General features: G+C 40.9%; 1 protein-coding gene across 1 annotated transcript; it reads left to right on the forward strand.

The window, feature by feature from the left end:
* The first annotated feature begins 2,438 nt into the window (after positions 1-2,438).
* LOC141786129 (5-hydroxytryptamine receptor 3A-like) lies at positions 2,439-18,261 on the forward strand. Its single transcript, XM_074664859.1, has 7 exons — positions 2,439-2,472; positions 9,068-9,237; positions 12,590-12,750; positions 13,579-13,789; positions 13,901-14,074; positions 15,682-15,767; positions 17,276-18,261. Exons 2-7 carry the CDS (start codon positions 9,108-9,110, stop codon positions 17,540-17,542), a joined length of 1,029 nt encoding a protein of 342 aa, XP_074520960.1. The 5' UTR covers positions 2,439-2,472; positions 9,068-9,107; the 3' UTR covers positions 17,543-18,261.
* The last annotated feature ends 661 nt before the right edge of the window (positions 18,262-18,922 follow it).

Raw genomic sequence — 18,922 nt, forward strand, 5'->3', positions numbered from 1 at the left:
TTTAATGAAAATGTCTTGTCTACTCTCTAGGTGATTGGCCAGATCATTGTACTGACATTGATGTGATAAACCACTTAAATTTGACTGACAAAGTCAAGTTCTACCAGGCCAGGCCAATCCAAGACAACAAAAGGTCCATAAACGTGACATTGTACATATACCTCTACAGCATTCTAGACGTGGTAAGAGTTTTTATACTTTATTTACTGTTTGTTTTTCTTCTGTCAAAGCTGTATCACTGTGTAGGGTGTTAAGTGTGAACACAGAAACCTCTACAAACAGGATGGGGACTGATGGGCCAAAAGAGTAGGATCGCTCTTCCGAGCAACCTTGATACTGTGTCCAGTCTCAAGGCTTTCTGTGTGGCCAGATTTATCGTGTGCAAAGCACGTGAGGTGAGGGGGTCATCTCTGCTTCTACTCCAGCCAAAACCATGTTTGTGGCATTGTGTGTTACCAGTGCTGGATCTCTATCAAGAAGGTTCCAGTCAACACACACCCGTTTCAGCAGAGCACCGACATTTTTCCCAGTTGGAGAACCTGTGAATGCCCTGGTTTGTAAGACATGCACATTTAACTGCCACTCTGGGGAGATGTAGTGGACTGTGATCATTACGCAAGACTTGGTGAAACATGACGTCCAGGGATCGGTTGCAACTCTAACTTGCTCTGCATGTGTCAATTCTTTCTATATATCTTGTACCTGGGCTCTAACGTATGAATCAAGTCCTGAAATCCTTCGTCTTCCACTATATTGTACCGACATAAGCCCTTAGCGATAAAACAGGCTATTGATGTTGTGATACCCTTACCTCAAGCTGAATTGTGGCTGAGTTGCCCATAAAAGTTAATGATAATGTTACCCTTCACCCGCTGTGTGCCAGCTGAAGCAGCATGCTCCTGCTCGTTGTTATGGGGCTTCAGGAATTTGCCAAACTTGTCTCTGTGTTTTCTTGTTGCATGCTGGTCAAGATTTTTTGTGCTACCAGTGTACTTCAGAGCAGCTCTGCATAGCTTACAAATGGTTTAGCTTCTGTCTCGTATGCCGTCTTTTTTATTTTTTTTTAGGTCTCAAACTCACTCTGTATTTAGTCAGACCATGGACCAATGAGCAAGTCCAGATTCTAGAGCTCACAGAGCCCCCATCTGTTAAAAACTGAATAATAAATTGACATTTTCAAATGTTTGTGGAAACCATGGACATGGTCTCCCGGAAAATCACCCGTCTGTTTCTGAAACGAGAATGAAGCACATCGGCTTGAATGTGGCAAGGGCTTGGCGTACAGCTTAAGGGCACCTGTCAGTCACATGACGTGCTGTGCCTTTGATTGGGTGAGCTTGCAATCTTAATGGAAATAGAAATAGAAATAGAAAATACTTTATTTATCCCCGAGGGGAAATTCAGGATATCCTTATATCCTTATCCTAAACTGCCTAGTTAGAAAAAAAAATCACCCCCTGTACATTGTGTGCCGATAGTAAAAGTAGCAATTCAGACAGGAGGCGTTTTTTTTTTTTTTTTTTTTTTTTTTTTTTATTAATCCAGGCTGTAAATAGGTTAATTTCTGCTTTGAAAACAACTTTGTTAAGCTTGGTGTGTATGTGACTTCTGGTACTTCCAGAGCCAGCCTCAAGTGGACACTGGAGAAACAGCAGGTTTTTAGCACTTACGCATTGTCTGGTATTCTTAGACCAGAGGTTGCTGCTTGGTGGAAACTTTTTAAAGTTGTCAACTTAATTTCAATACATTATTAGAGAAAGATTTTTATTTTATTTTTTATTTACCAAAAGTTTGAAAATATAAAGAAAAAAGAATGTGATGGTTTCCAAATCAGAGTCATGTCTGTTTTTTCTTAATGCAGTGATCTCCTCGACAGAGTCATGTCTGTTTTTAATGCAGAGCTGCCTGAGGTCTGGTCTTGGTTTTGGTCCTTGTCCCTGTTTTTCAGAGGTTTCTCCAGATTTTCTGATCCCCTCATGATATCATGTTGTGTAGATGATGAAGTCCTCTCTGTAGGCTCCCTTTTAGAATCAGTCATGTGACTAACCTGTTGGTAATGAGCCTATATTTGTCCTGCTTCTTCTTTGACATGACTTAGTTTTTTTCAGTTTTGTTGTTGCTGATGTTTTTTTAAAGCTGTTGCTGGCATTGATAATAATTAAATGTAAGCTTATCTGACCTTTGGTGCTTGATCAGGACTTTTACTCTTCTCATAGAAAGAAAAGGAACAGGAATTAGTCACTTACTTATGGATAAAGATGGTGAGTTCACTCCAATGACTTTTTGTTTGACTTAAAAACCACCTCTCTGTTAAAAGACCATGTGACTCAACTAACTGAACTTTACATGTTGTTCATTTCAGGAATGGGAAAATGAATTCATCAATTGGGAACCAAAAGGTTTCTGTAGGACTTATGAGATCATTTTTCCTGCTGAGCTGTTGTGGAAACCAGATTTAACCATTGAAGAGGTGTAAGTTTGTCTTCATGTCCTCCACAGCAGAAAAAGCTCTGTTCACATGGCTTTCTGACCAAACTTTTTCAGTTTTTGTTATAAACCTTTGTTTTCCTTGAACATATTCACTGTGTTGGTAATATGGGACAGGTGTGGCTCTTTTCCCTGCAGCTCCTTGTTGAGTGCATCAAGTTTAGCTCTGTCAAAAACACGGATCCAGTATTATCAGATAGTTCCCCATGCTCCAACAGTTAACAGAGTAGGAGTCACATTTACGGTACCAGAGTATCAAATCAAAGTGGGGAAGAGAATCAGTGAGGGTTTATAAGTTTACACGGGGGAAGTGGTAGCAGTTTTACTAGCAACACAGTGGATAGAAGATACAAGACTGTTAAGATCAGTTATTTGCTTAGATTCCAGTTCATCCCTTATCAGCTTGCAACACAACCATTATGACAGCCGCCCAGATATTTTAATGGAAATGAAGCAAACACTGTACAGGATTCACATGATAGGAATCACAGTCCTGTTTTTATAAGTACCTGCACATGTAGTGACCAGAGGAAATGAACAGACAGACAGGGGGGAAAAGGTAACAAACTACAACCAAGTAGACAAAGCAGTGGGTTGCAGTGGAATAGAGGTGAAGGATATAGTAAAGATGAGATTAAAAGAAGGGTGGCAAAAACAATGGGAGGAAGAAGGAACCAGGAGGTGGTACTATAGAGCACAACGGAAGGTTGGGAAAATGAGAAGAGCAAGTTTAATTAGGAAAAGTGAAAAAATTACATCAAGATTAAGATTTGGACACACTGGTTAAACAGAACTTTATTTAGAATAGCTTAGCATGAAAGTGGAAGGTGTGATAACTGTGACCATCAGGACACAGTGGAGCATGTTGTAATGCACTGTCAAGGATTTGAAACCAAAAGAGAGCAGTTAGTTTGCGCTCTTAGGAGAGAAAATGTGTGTTTGGATATTATCTAAATTCCACAGAAAGAGTCAGAGAGTAAGTATCTTGAGATATTATTTCAGTATGTCCAACAAAGCTGATAGAATCTTTTTTTCCCCCTTTATTTTATTTTATTTTATTTTATTTTATTTTATTTTTGTTTCGTTTGTTCAAGTGTTAGTATTAGATAATCTGGTCCTCACTCCTTACCAGTAGGTGGTGGAAATGCACCATTTTGTTGTTTGCCAACCACCAAATAAACCCAAAAGAAATAGAAGAAGTAGAAGAAGTAGAACAAAAAGAAGAAGAAGAAGAAGAAGAAGAAGAAGAAGAAGAAGAAGAGGAAGACAAGGGCTGTTTTCGAATTCGCATACTATACTAGCAGTGCCTACTGATTCGACCAAAATGCAGTATGCAGTATGCAGTATGCAGTATGCGAACAAATGTCAGAGTTGTAGTATGAGAAAAACACCCGGATGATATACTGAATCGGGAAAAATCCACAGTATGCATCGGACCAGTCTGCTTCGCATACTGTTACCAACAATGCAACGCGCCTGGTCCCATATCAGAAGTGAAAATGGCAGAGAGTGGAGCAACAACAACCGGAGTAGCAGAGGAATATAAATATAAGAGCCATTTCTTTTTTATCTTTAAACCCTCATCATCTCCACCACTGAAAGTTAATATAAAATGCTCTCTCTGGCAATATATTTGCAGATAAGTTACTCATGGTTTGTTTATTTTCTACATTTTCAATAAAGTTTTTTTGGGAAAAAAAGTCAGCCGTAGCCAACTTCCGTTTTCTTCTAACTGAAGAAATTCGAAAACAGCCAAAGGCTATTTTCCAAACCACATACTACACTAGCAGTACCTACTATTTTGGCTGAAATTCAGTCTGTAGTAGGCAGTATGCAAAAACTTGCAAAATTTGCAGTATGCCGACAATCCCCTTATGTCCTACTGATCCAGAAAAATGTCTCAGTATGCAACAGACCAGTCTACTTGGCATACTGTTTCCCATAATGCAAGGTGCGAACAATGTTTGGCAGGTGGCAGGTTTTGGTGACTTACCGCAATATACTGGAATGAGTCAGCTTTAAAACTACAACACAACAACATTAATGTTAGACAATCCATGAGATTGAAGTGAAGTGATGGGAAAGAAACACTTGTAAACCACTAATTCACTTTTCTTTTTCCATACGTGGGTTATATGGATTTTTTTTCCATCAGCTCTAAAAATAAAAACCCCTGCCAGATCTATTTGTTCTAAACAAATCAACTTTTGGTGCAAGATTAAAAATCATATATGAAAATTCTGCTGTGATATGATTAGCAAAATCAATAAAATGTTAAGATCTACACAAACTTTGTGTTGTGCATTTCTTATAAAGGCAAAAGAAATTAATTACCTGTATCCAAAACTGAAAACCTGACTAGTATACTACAAAACAGACCCAACAGAACAGTCATACTACATACTACATACTACATAAAACAGCAGTCAGCAGAAAGCAATGTGGTTTGGAAAGCAGCCTTGATCCAATGTGACGCTACAGTTAGCCTGTTAGCATGGAGGAGACTCAGCCTGTGCTGGTTTTCATCCTGCTTTATTGTAAATGGATTAATTGAATCAACACATAGAGGGAGACAAGCTCTAAAGACAAAGAGGATTGAACAGGTCTGAATAGATCCACTTAAAGCAAGAATGTGTATTATCAAGCCAGAGCAGAGATGTACTGGTGTTTCAGTTCTAGGCTTGTAGTTCTCGAGGCCGGTCTCGATCCCGAGACTGGTCTCGAGACCACTTTTTTATGGTCTCGGTCTTGTCACGGTCTCGACCGTCTTTGGTCTCGGTGTTGTCTTGGTCTCGGGTCTCTCGGGTCTCGATGGGTCTCGGACTGTCATTGTGGTCTTGGAGGGATTTGCAACATTTAATAGCCAGACACACTGCCTATTAAATGCAGCACAAGGTTAATGAAACATCATTATTATTACGCACCCTTTAAATCCAACCAATGACATTTATGTATATTTGATGACGTTAGCGCGCAGCCTACTCCTCCTGTACTGCACAGAAATCAACCGAGGAGAATGCAGCATGTCAGCAAACTCATCAGTCGTCAGGTTTGGTTTTACAGAACATGAAGAATTTGTTTGTGAAAAAACAAAAAAAGAAGAAACATTCTGCCAAATGAAAATTTTGCAAAGTGTGTTTAACGGAGACAGCGGGGACCACATCAACATTTACCAGACACCTGGAACGAAAACACAGAGAAAGGTAAGCTCGTTCTGGCTAATATGCTCCAGCTATCTTAGCTTACCAGATGGATAACAGTTACGCAAAATACACTTGCTTGAAGCTAATGTATACAGGAAACTGCATTTAGATGCTAGCGGTTGGCATGCATCAATAAAACTCTGGTTTTGAAACAGACTTTCGACAGAAACATTTCACAGTTACAATCTATTAACAATACCCAAAATACCAAATTTCAGAATACTAGCAGACAAATGTTCTTCAAACACCACGAGAGTGGAAAAGTTACGTTTAGGCTCATGGCCGACTGTACAATTACGGCAAGCCCCTAAACCAGGGATCTCAAACACGTGGAAAGAAAACCTGCAGCCTCTTGGCCCTTCATGGCACGAGTTTGAGATACCTGCCCTAAACAATTCAAAACATTGCCATAACCACTCAGAGACGCTACTTTTCCTACTTCTTGAATAACTTTCCTTTGAGTTTGTAGAAAATTGTGATAGAAACACAGCTAATGATATATTTTAAATAATATAACTATACAGTCAGTCGTCATCTATCTGTCCTTAACTTTTTGAGGGAAAACCTACTAAGCATGACCAAAAAGATCATTTATGGAATTTAGTATTGTTTCCTTATATGTGTTCTCCCCCATGCGGTAAAAGATAATTAGGGTAACATTTTCCAACCAGTTGTGTGTAATGTTCTTTTAATGTGTCATTCTGGCTCGGAAACTGTTTTTATTATACAAGATCTGATTTTTAGACTGTTAACTTAAATTTAATATTACTTGTAAGATAGTTTGTTGTGGTTTGACTGTGAACAGGTGACTTACAGACTCCTTCTTTCCTATTTTGCAGGTACTTGAAGTACAAAGCAGGATCTCCACCAGTAACAATGACGGACACAACTCAGTCATCGATATCATCCTTTGCACAAACACATCACTTATATGCCCCACATTCAACCAGGCAACTGGCCATTACACAAGCCATCCTCCAGGATCTTGTCATTGGATGCTGTCTGCCCCTGTCCCTGGTGGAAAATATGAACTTCAGAAACTTTCTTTCTGTCATGGATTGTAAATACACTCCTGTGTCTAGGACCAGCCTGACTGAGAAGCAGATACCTTATCTAGTAGGTAGGGTTAAGGATGACATCATCAAAGCGCTGGAAGCTCAGCCAAGTGTTGCACTACAACTGACCTCTGGTCCGACAGGAGGCTTCGCTCCTTTCTTGCAGTTACTGCACATATTGCCTGGAAGGACAAGGAATCCTACAGTTTGAAATCCTTTTTGCTAGACTGTCAGCGTTTTACAGGGAAGCACGGTGGTGAATGAATCGCCTCAGCATTTGATGAAATTGTTGAGGAATATGGCGTCGGCAACAAAATAAGCTACATTCTGACAGACAACGCCTCCAATATGAAGCAGACCTTTAAAGTGAGAATACCAGAGTCAGAGCAACCTGACAGTGACAGTGATGAACTTGATGACAAAAATATGTGGGAGGACATGGAAAATTTTCAACAGCCGTGGTCATCAGGCGAAGGTTTGTCTTACTTTGCTCACTCCCTCCAACTGGTAGTTAACGATGGCATGAAAGAAGTAAAGGCAATAGCAAGAGCCATTGCTAAGGCCACCAATTTCACAAACCTGCTGCACAGCAGTCTAAGCACAGGGACATGTTTGAGTCTCACTTTGGGGCTAATAAGTCAATCCCAGCAGCTAACAACACTGACCTTTTGGTTGAGAAACCAAGAGCGTTTTCCCACTCTTCACAATGTTGCCTTAAAAGTCCTCTCTGTCCCTGCCTCGTCTGCCCCAGTGGAGAGAGTTTTTAGCAGAGGAGGACTTCTAATGAGACCTCATCGAGCACTGCAAGGCCATAGGACGTTGCAGTTTTTAGTTTTCTTGAAGTGCAATCAACAGCTGTTTTAAAATGTGAACTGTTGTCTGTGTCTCTCGCTTTCTCTCTCTTCATGCACACATGCGCAAACCAGCACAGAAATACTGCCTCCTATTCATCATCAAGTAAGCACGCTCATACCCATACTACTGACATGCTTCCACCCTCCACCACACACACACACACACACACACACACACACACACACACACACACACACACACACACACACACACAGAAAACAATAGAGATGCAAACACACACAGAGGACACATTTACTCAACAGGAAAATGCATACATGATATAGAATGCCTATTCTACAGTTTTTGATTAATCTTCAATTCAGTAATCCATCTTTCTGTTCTTTCTTCGTGGTGTCTGTGTTCTATTGTTCTTGCTATTGATAGTATTGTTATCAGATACCATTGCACTCATCCAAAGTGATAGAACCTTGTTATCACTTGTTCTTTCTTTTATAAATGTGCACTTCGATGAACAGCTTTGAGTGTAGGATTTTTGTTTAGTACTGTTACAGGATGCCATTGCACTCATCCAAGGTGAAGGAACATGGATAACAATTCTTCCTCTTATAAATGCAGTTTGATGTAAAGATTTGAACATTTGAGCATTTTTGTATAGTATTTTTATTTGCACTTGATTAAACGTGCCTGTGTATTTTGTGTACAGTTTTGTTCCTATGGATTTTTTGACTAAATAAATGTCATGATTGACTGCATATTAGTTTGTGGTCAGTAGTCATGTCAATCTTTACCAGCACACAATAGCCAATCACAGAAGACATGCACAGTCTTTGTATTGTTTTGCCTGTAGTCGAAATTATAAGATATAATATTTATATTGAGCGGCCTAGTACAGTCCTTTTTTTCTACAACTCGTGCAAATTGTGGTTAGTGTTAACTCCAACAAAAGTCATTTTTTTTCGGTCTCGGTCTCGGTCTTGGTCTCAATCTGATTATGGTCTTGACTTGGTCTGTCTTGGTCTCGGTATTGGTCTTGTCTTGGTCTTGATACCCTTTGCCTTGGTAGTGTCTTGGTCTCGGTTAAGGTGGTCTTGACTACAAGTCTATTCAGTTCTAAAGGTCCCCCTTTGAACTTGTAGGAAGATCTTATCTAGATGACAGACTGGTGGTACTGAAAGCCACATCCAGAGTTTACCAGGACACAGATCTGTACCAAGTCCCTCTGCACCTGTCCTCTCTCCATGTGTCCATGCTGCTGTCTGAGGTATTAGGGCTCAGTCTGTGCCGTCAAAGTGTTTTTGTTTTGTCACTGAGATGAGCTCAGAGCTTCATTTGACTCAAAAGATGAAAAAGTTGAAATGTTTCTCTGAATATCCACTCAGGTATGTGTTTGTTCAAACTGTTGGCCTTCATTTCAAACAAAAACACAAAGAGACTTTTTCATCCAATGATTCATCAGTTTGAATCCACAACATGCTTATTGAGTCACTTGTTTTTTGTCTCTTTCAGAACAAACAAAGATAAGCTCTTTAACACTCAGTATCTCACCATGAGGTTTAATGGATGGATAAATCAAAAGAGTGGCATGGTGCTGGTCAGCACCTGTAAGATGGATTTCTACAGATTTCCCTTTGACACTCAGATCTGCAACTTAACATTCAAGTCAATCCAACATGAGTGTGAGTATAACTCTGAATGTTTGTGTTTTTAACATTAAGGGCTCTAATTTCGTAGACCAGGCGCAGGCGCAGGCGCAGGCGCACTTGCCCTGAGCCGGCCTTCGCCGTGCGCACAGGGCGTGACCGGTGCACTTTGCAAGTTTCTTGCATTGCCAAGAGAGGCGCAGTACAGGCGCACATGAGCGCAGAGCTGCGCGTCCACGCCTCCCTCCGCGCAAATGGCAGAGAGGGAGGAGAAAAGCCGTGAGTGGGTTTAACACAGCCGAGCGCTGTTTTCACCAATCAAATGAGCGCCTCTCCTCGCCTTTAAATGCCCTGCGACTGAGGCGCAGCGTCTGATTGGTCTGACTGATCCACAGCACCGCGGAGAGAGTGCTGGTAGCGGAGACGGTCAGAGCCGCTCTCCTTGCAGCAGGTCAATGGACAGCGGGGCGCATCGGAGGACACGACGCGCGTCACCTTGTGGGCCAGCTCCCGGGACAGATTTAATCCGTTCCTTTGTCTTTATTCGGAGTAAAAAATGAAGAGACAGTTACACAGCTGGCTTATCCATTTAGAATACTTTTAATCCACCTGCACTCCTGGTTTGTCATCGCCAAGCAGAGCCTTTGGTGATACGCTGTAAACTCTCCCAGTGTCTCCACCTCATCCTCCTTACAATAATGTACTCCATCTTTTTAGATCATGTTAAAAATAAAGACTAAAACAGAGAAATATGGGAAATCACGGGTAAATCCTGAGTGACATACATTTATTTTGTCTGTTTTTTTTTCCTCTTTTCTCTCCCTCTATTCTTTGAATTTAATGAAATGAGAGAACCAGATATATACTCAGTATCAGATGTTAAGGCTGTTTATTGTTTAATTGTAAGATGTGCATCAAACTTCCAGCTGCCGTCAGGTTAACTTTCCATTATGACAAACGGCTTCAATCTGACATCAGATGTGACGGGACAGTTAATATAGATATAAATGTATCTGCTGGTTCAGACAGTTACATTAAATAGTGATTGCTGTGATTGTTTACTGCATCAAAATGTGCCTGACACTCTGGAAACCTGCCTCTGAGGCTTTGATGACATGTGCGCACATGTGCGCCTGTCACCAAATTACAGCTGCGTGGGGTGCGCTCCGCCTTGCGCCGAGGATAGACCAGGTTGGAGCTGGTGAGCTTTCAGCGCACTTTTTTGGCATGAAATTGTCACTGCGCCAACATGAATCTGCCAACACCTCCCCCTGGTGCGCCGTCACACCCATCTCTGCGCAGACGGTCTACCAAATTGTCAAATTGGCAGCGCACAGCGGTGCGCTGCACGAAATTAGCACTGCGCAGGCTGCGCCAGGCTTGCGCCCCCTGCGCTGCGCCACGAAATTAGAGCCCTAAATCTCTGATTCTTGGGATCAGGGACCAAACATGCTCCACATTTGACTTTTTTTCTCATGTCTATTATTTATTACAACCATCTGTTTGTTTGAGCCTAAACTACGACTGTGTGGGACCTTTGGACGTGTAGAAAACACATTTCTTTCATTCATTTTACAGTTAGAGATATTTCCATCTTTTCATCTTCATTATCATTTGACTTTAAGTCAATTTATTTCTTGACGTTTAATTTATTGTTTTTTATTTCTTTAAGGGTAGAGTAGGATTAAGTTTTATGTCTTGGCTGTTATTGATTCATAAGTAAAAGACAACTCTTAACCCTGTCAGCATCCAGCTGGCCTCCATCACACATAAGCTGACTGACTATTTTTAGCCATGAGCTGAGCGCTGCAGATATTTATCTTTTTGTTAGCTGGCTCCATAACTGAAAGTAAAATCTCAGATTTGATTTGATCCTAAAAATGTAATGATGATGTTGACATATCAAAGCTGTGACAGACGGCTTAACATTGTCTCAAATATTCATAAATGTAGAATTGATCAGAGCAGTTGTCCCTCCCCATTGTAACTTTTTTTCCCAGTGCTTTGGGGGCCTCCCATTGGGTGTGCCCAATTTCCTCTGCCTGAACAGTTCATCACTGAATTTTCTAAGACCTTGATCGTCGACTGTTGAAAAATAAGAGATGTGGAGTTCAATCAGCCAAGGAGTTCAGTCAGCTTGAATCCAAATCTTTATTCAAAGGAAGCCATTTTGAACAAAGTGGGCCAACCGACTCCAGTCTCCCCACACTCAGCTCCAATGACCACCTCTCCCTTCTCAATCTTCTAACAGCCTAAAAAAAAACTCCTCTCAAAGGCCCAAAAACCTTTTCCCCAAGGCAGAGGCAGCATCTTTTATATCCTAGTGTTAGTGTTCCTTCTGTAACAGATGATTGGAAAGACATTCCTTTCCTCAGTACAACATGGTGATTGGCTGTTCTACTTACATATTTGGAAGTTGTGCAACAGTTTTCCGTTTTGAGTTCATAATAGAAACTTCTGTTGCAACACCAATTGATGTTTGTACTGTACATGGTCCCTTTATAAATAAATTAATTTAAAAAAAAATGTCGTCTCAAGTTAAATTTCCTCCAAGTTTCCAAGTTATTTCTATCAAGGCTAGCCTCAAACATGAATGTCAACTGTCAAATGTGGAAATGTTACTCAAACTCTTGAGTTCTTTTAAGGTCTTATTGTTGTAAACAGCAACATTATAACATTCAGAAAGCTCACCCATTAGTTGTTGTCTAGCTTCATCCCCTGTACTCAGGGCTAATCTTGTAGTTTCAGAAAAGCCATGTCGGTCACCTGGCACTCTAAGATGCACAGGGCTGCTGTGCAAGCTGCTGTACAGTTCTTGAGTTTTTGGGTTGTCTCTTAAAAACTAATACAACATAGGGAGCATAGAAAGAGCCCTCGGGGTTAGAGATGAGTGCAGAAGTTTGATTACTCTGAGGTTTCTAAAGAATCTGATGGAGTTTACAGAGAGTGAGGACATCACTTTGATAGTGTTTATAGAAAATAATCTTTAAAGTTCTCTCTACGTTCTGTTCAATCTGTGACGGACCCTTTTCTTTCAACTGCTCAACTTTCTCATTCACTGACAGACAATTTCAACACTTTTTACAGAAACGCTCTGAGTTGCCCTTATTTGCCCTGAGTTGCTCTAAGTTCCTCTGAGTTGCTTTGAGTTGCTCTGAGTTACCCTGGGTCACATGCTGCTTGGCTCTGATTGGTTAAAGGTCTGTCCAGTTTCTTCCATTACTTCCCCCTGCAGCCATTTCTGATCCCCTCTGGAAAAAGTGACTAAAATGAACACATCCAGAACAGTTCACCAAGGTCAAAGGGTCTGGAGTCCAAGACCAGACACCTTGTCTTTGTGAGAACTGGAAGAAAATACTCACACTTTTCTCTCTTTCTCCATCATCAGTGCACCATATGAAGCTTCTTTCAGGTTTGCCTGGTGAATACATATTAAATTTTACTCGTGATTACATGAAGACTGAGTCGGAGTGGCTCCTCATGAACGTAACCGTGGAAACTACAGGGCTCAAAATTTTTCACTTCCCCTCAAGCATGCTGGTTTACAGAGTAAGTACCAATAGTAGAAGTCACACACACACACACACACACACACACACACACACACACACACACACACACATATTTTCATAGAGCCTATTGATGTATCTCTTCCAAACAGGCCAGACTCTATCCACATGTTGATTCTACTGATTGAACAACATGGACTGCTGCAGAGTAGGGCTGAAACAATTCCTCGAATAATTAGAGTAACCCAATCACAAAAATGATCCAGGAATTTCCTCCACCTCGAGAAATCGTATAATTTTCAGAGATCAAAGAACGCTATACTTTTGATGTCCCAAATAGAGCTATATTTAGTGACTTTTCAGACATCTCTCATGCCTTTTCCCCCCTATAAACTTATGAGCAAAAAAATTGCGTTCTTTTTGGAGTTTTGAGACTGACATTAAAGCATGAATTGATCTGCATCACCAGCTGCTTCTCAATGAGCAGCGTGTGCTGAGCCCCTCTTCTATGTTACAGCTTCAGTCCAACTGCAGAGCGTTGCTTGTTTGGATCAACACACACCTGTTCAGCTCCCCTCATCCTGGAAAGCTCCAGTTTTTCTCCTTTCCACTAGTTTGGTTCCAAACACTGATGTTGCTTTGAAATGGCCAAACTGTCCCCACTGCTTACTGAGTTTAGTGTAGTTCAGTCTATAAAGAGAGAAACAGTAAGCATTAAACAAAGACTTTGACTCTATGGTAACCTGTATGATGCTAACCTGCTGATTGAACAGCTCATTGATATGCAATGGGCACAAAGACTGTTCAGCTTTCTTAACTGAAGTGTTGGAACAAAAAGACCAACCTGATCTTAACCATGATTTCACAGATGACCATAAAGAGGCGTTCAGGTCTCTATGTGGCCAACTTCATAGTCCCTGTCCTGTTCTTCCTGTGTCTGGACTTGGCCTCCTTCCTGATCTCAGAAAGTGGAGGTGAGAAGCTGAGCTTCAAGGTGACTGTGCTGCTGGCTGTCACAGTGATGCAGCTGATTCTGAATGATATTCTGCCTCCTTCTTCAGACCGGATCCCACTCATAGGTAAAGGAGCTCAGAGTCCTGCACTAACTGATGGATCTTTAGCAGCACCTACTAACTCACTGTGAGCTCACTGATTGCTTTGCTCTTTCTGTCACTGCTTTCTTCTTTCAGCCGTCTACTGTATCGGGGTTTTTACTCTGATGATGCTGAGCCTCTTGGAGACCATTTTGATGATGTACCTGATGGAAAAGGACCATGTGTCCCAGGACCAAGAGGCAGATAAAGACCAAAGCCTGGATGAGGACTGCAGGGACCAAGCAGGAAAAGTCCATGAGTGCTTCAGAGGTGAGATTCAGCTCAACTAACATCAATATTAACAGAAAGCTTTCTGACTGAGAGGAGGAAACAGACAGCTGCTTCATTTGTGGAGCAGCAGAGTCTTTCTCCAGATCTTCCTCATGTAGAATCTATCATTATTTAGAAATTTTGGTTTAGCATTTCAACATATTGTTCTTTTACTTTTTTAGGGGCTCAGGCCTGGGACGAGCTTTGCCACAAGCTCTTCCATTTGTCCCTCTCTTTTATTTCTTCTTCTTCATCAATTTCTTCATCTCCCAGACAAAATTTCAGTGTGCTTCTCTTCCTAGGGCTTTCAGAGGACCCTGACAAAATATCTATCAAAACGTGGGGTTTGATCGGGAATGGTGTGGTATAACTTTTCTCATCATTTCATGAATTTTTGGCTGAGTTATTCACGAAAAAATCCCACAACGATTGAATGGGAATCTTCGACTGTCCCCCCTGAATTTTCTTTCATTTTGAGATGTTAAAACTTCAGCACGCTTCCATTTACAGACTCCATTTTTGCTTTAAAATGTTCACAAATGTTTCATATAGTCATGTATGACAATACTCTTAGTTATCTTTAACAGTGTTTGAGATTTTACAGTTTAGGCAACATAAACTTTTTAGGTTTCTCACTCAAACCTCAGCTCCTAGAGTACGGAACATCTTCAGCTAGAGTGAAGGGGGACTGCTGTTACAACGTTCGGCTCAGTGCTAGTTCAGACATTTTTTTATTCTTATTGTTATTTTGTGCTTTTTTTTTTGTTCCTCATCTCGCGCCTCCCCTGGAACTCTTTGGCGCCCCCCAGGGGAGGCGCGCCTCACACTTTGAAAACCGCTGCATTAGAGTCTTGAAATTCTCACTAACCAATCCTCTTTCTTCGAGTTATCACAGTCTCGACCAAGGCAGGTTTTTCAGACCCATGTCTAATCTAATACTCCTGCTTTAAATCAATGGACACAGAGGAGTTCCAATGTCTCCTTGATGCATCATCACCTCTTGATGCATCATCATCTTCATCACCATGGTAACCACACAACTGTGTGACGTAGAAATATTTATTTTTTAATCTGCCTAGAACCAACACACACGCACACACACACACACACACACACACACACACACGCACACACACACACACACACACACACACACACGCACACACACACACACACACACACACACACACACACACACACACACACACACACACACACACACACACACACACACACAAAGGTACCTTTGCATGCACTGATAGCATTATTTCTACTTTACTGATTGAACCATATACTCTTACTTAAGCTTACTTTGCTTGCTCTCCTATTATTTGAATTTTGTTATAAAAACTAATACTATTCAAACTACCTTTTCTTCATCCTTAGCTACTTTAACCATTATTTCTACCACAGTTATAATTTCTTCTGCTTTTTCTTTCTTCCATTTCACATTTCTAGCTTTGTTCAGTACTTATGACAAGTTTATTTCACAGTTTCTTTCCTCAGCTTCTGCATTTTAACGTATTAGCTGCAAGGAAATGCAATTTCTCTAATTTAAGCTGTTGTCTCTTTGTTCAGGCTCTAAGCTGTCCCATGATTCTTTGCAGACATGGACAAATCCATACCTTGTGTGCATGTCTTTGACCAGTCCCCTGCTGAGACGCTTCCTGAGCTGCTGCCAGAGGTGAAAGAGGTCAGCATGAAGTTGTATTTCTGTCAAACTGCTGTGATCCTTCTCTGCTCTATGTTCTCTTTATCCCATAGATCCAGAGCCCCTAGAACAAACTCTGACTGAGCTTTAGAAAACAGCAAGAGAGCAGATGTAGAGGCCTTTGAAAGCAGTTCTTGATTTGTTGTTGCTAACTGATGGAAGTCTGCACATTTTGCTCATGACCCTCAATTCCAATCAGGGTTGAATCATTGCTGTGAAGGCAGCAATGCATTTGCAGCATATGTTACCAAAAAGTGTTCCAAAAAAATGTACACTGCTCAAAAAAAATAAATAAAGGGAACACTTAAACAACACAGTGTAACTCCAAGTCAATCACACTTCTGTGAAATCAAACTGTCTACTTAGGAAGCAACACTGATTGACAATCAATTTGACATGTTGTTGTACAAATGGAATAAACAACAGGTAGCATGACACTGAGTCTACAACCCACACAAGTGGCTCAGGTAGTGCAGCTCATCCAGGATGATACATCAATGTGAGCTGTGGCAAGAAGGTTTGCTGTGTCTGTCAGCGTAGTGTCCAGAGCATGGAGGCGCTACCAGGACACAGGCCAGTACATCAGGGGACATGGAGGAGGCCGCTGGAGGGCAACAACCCAGCAGCAGGACCAAGGAACAGAAGGTGCACTGCCAGATCCCTACAAAATGACCTCCAGTAGGCCACAAATGTGCATGTGTCAGCTCAAAGGGTCAGAAACAGACCCCGTGAGGGAGGTATGAGGGCCCGACGTCCACAGTTAGAGGTTGTGCTTACAGCCCAGCACCGTGCAGAACGTATGGCATTTTCCAGAGAACACCAAGATTGGCAAATTTGCCAGAACATTCTGCTGCCTGCAACATCCCCCAGCATGAACTGTTTGGCAGTTTGTTTCTGCTGTTTTTTTTTTGTTTGTTTGGTTTGGTGTGTGTGTGTGTGTGTGTGAATTCCTGTGCGTCCACAGCCAGCCTCAAGCAGACACTCGAGAAACAGCAGATATAAGCACCTCAGTGTTGTCGTGTGCTTTCAGACCGGATGTTGCCACTTGGATCAGAGTCCTATTTAAACTTCTTGAACCCATGATTTTCACAGATTTTCCTTTTATTTCATCCATCCATCCATCCATTCATTTAATCATTTATTCATGTTTTAAACATTCAGCCATTTAAACTTCTAAATTAAGTTATTAATCCCATTGATTCATCCATTCATTGTCTTTTCATCCAGTAGCTCATGACAGGTTTCTGCAGCATTCCGCATTCAGCAGTTTAGCACAAGCTTTTCAAAAGTTCATTCAACCATTTTCAGACATGTCTTCAGTCATTCATCTTCAGCATTCTGCAATAGCATTTCAGCGTAAGCTGCTTCAGTTTTCTGCATTCACAGCACAATTTATTCTGAAATTGTTTTTCTAGTGTGTAGTGTAACTGTCTGTGTCATCTTAAAGCCTTCCTCTAACTGCTCTAATATGCCGTGGTATGTTTTTTCAGGGCAGCAGCAGCTGGCTGACCCAGGAGATCCAGGATTTACAGAGTCTGAACAACGAGCTGAGGGAGGTTTTGAAGACAGTGGTTCTGCTTCTCAGCAGCAGGAAGGAAGAAGAGGAGCCCGGCTACTGGACCACAAAGACCAAAAAACTGAACCGGATTTACTTCATTGTTTATCTCCTGGCTGCCAGTGTGTTCCTGGGATCTGTGTTTTCAGTTTGGCTCCATGAAGACAATAAAGAAAAACAAAATGAAGACAAACAAAATTAAAAAAAAGAATCAAGAGGAGCTAAAAAGACAACAAGGTAGTGGTCAGCAGTAGCACAGATAATAGCCTCCAGAAGCTAATTTAGCTTGGAACAGCTCAGTCTGTCCTGCTCCTGTTGAGTCCTGCAGTTAACAACACCTGTGCTCAACTTGTTTACTGAGCTAGCAGGCTAACAACAAAAACAGCTAACTCGGACAATGCTTCTCCTTTAGCTATCAAATGAAAACTATGTCCAGCTAAACTAAAGTGTCAAGCTTAAAATGCTAAATTACAGAATTCATAGGCAAGAAATTTAGCTCATATCCTACTAGGGTGCATGGATGGAAGTTATTGTATGTTGTGAGCCAGTGGTGTTTCTATTTGATTTGATTCTCCATGTGTGGTCAGTAGACTTTCTGCTTCTTAAACTGTATTTATTTCTGTCCTGTATCATGTTGTAAATGTAAACCTAGTGTCATAATGCAGGCTTCAGCACACACTTTAATCTTCTGAACTGGAACCATGTTAAACCATTTTCCTCTGATTGAAGTAACTAAATAATGAAGCAGAAGGAAGTAAAAGAACGGGGTCACTTTCCAACAAGTGTTGTCACTGACAGGTTTATTTGTGAGGCAGAATTTATTCAGAGACATTTGAAATGTGATTTAAAGAGATTAAAGGAAGTGGAGGAAAAGAGGATAAATAAAGGTAGAAAACAAACCAACATCTTTATTTTAGAAAGAAGCAGAAGAAGAAAGTGATTCAGAGAATGAACAAGCCTGGATTGAAGCCTGAATTGAATTGGTGAGACATTTCACTGTCTCTCATTGTACAGCATGCACAGCAAGCTGCCATCTGTGGCCTACAGGCCATAGAAGCTGTCAAACAGGATGTAGGGAGCATGAAAATGTTGCTTTGAGAAAGAAAATCAAAGCCAAGCATGAGCAGTTAGTCATCAACTAATGACAACAACACTTTTTAAACACTGATATGCATCTATCTGCATCTATCTAACTATCTATCTATCTATCTATCTATCTATCTATCTATCTATCTATCTATCTATCTATCTATCTATCTATCTATCTCCACCAGTCTATGTAAAGGTGGAATCCATGTAGTGCTTTAAAGAATATATAGCTTATTTATGCATAATTTCACCTTCGAAAATATACAAATATGCTTTACTAACCTTGTTGTTTAGATGTGCTAATTATGGTGGTATGCATTGCAAGACACTTGAGTGGTGGCTGGGGGTCCTGGGGTTTCATGGAGCACCTAGTGACCACAAGTGAAGTTAATGTTAATGAATGTTTAATGTTAATGTTTATGTTAATGTTTGCATCTCTATTGTTTTCTGTGTGTGTGTTTGTGCGCACGCATGTGTGTGTATCAGTTAGCTT

The sequence above is a fragment of the Halichoeres trimaculatus genome, unplaced genomic scaffold (assembly GCF_033239565.1).
Source record: "Halichoeres trimaculatus isolate MK-OKI-2021-1 unplaced genomic scaffold, fHalTri1.1 fHalTri1_scaffold_24, whole genome shotgun sequence".
Lineage (NCBI taxonomy): Eukaryota > Metazoa > Chordata > Actinopteri > Labriformes > Labridae > Halichoeres > Halichoeres trimaculatus.

Coding starts and splice junctions, on each gene's coding strand:
- LOC141786129 (XM_074664859.1), top strand. CDS start 9,108: ATGAGGTTTAATGGATGGATAAATCAAAAGAGTGGCATGGTGCTGGTC. Junction 14,075..15,681: donor AGTCCATGAGTGCTTCAGAG/GTGAGATTCAGC, acceptor GATTCTTTGCAG/ACATGGACAAATCCATACCT. Junction 15,768..17,275: donor TGCTGCCAGAGGTGAAAGAG/GTCAGCATGAAG, acceptor ATGTTTTTTCAG/GGCAGCAGCAGCTGGCTGAC.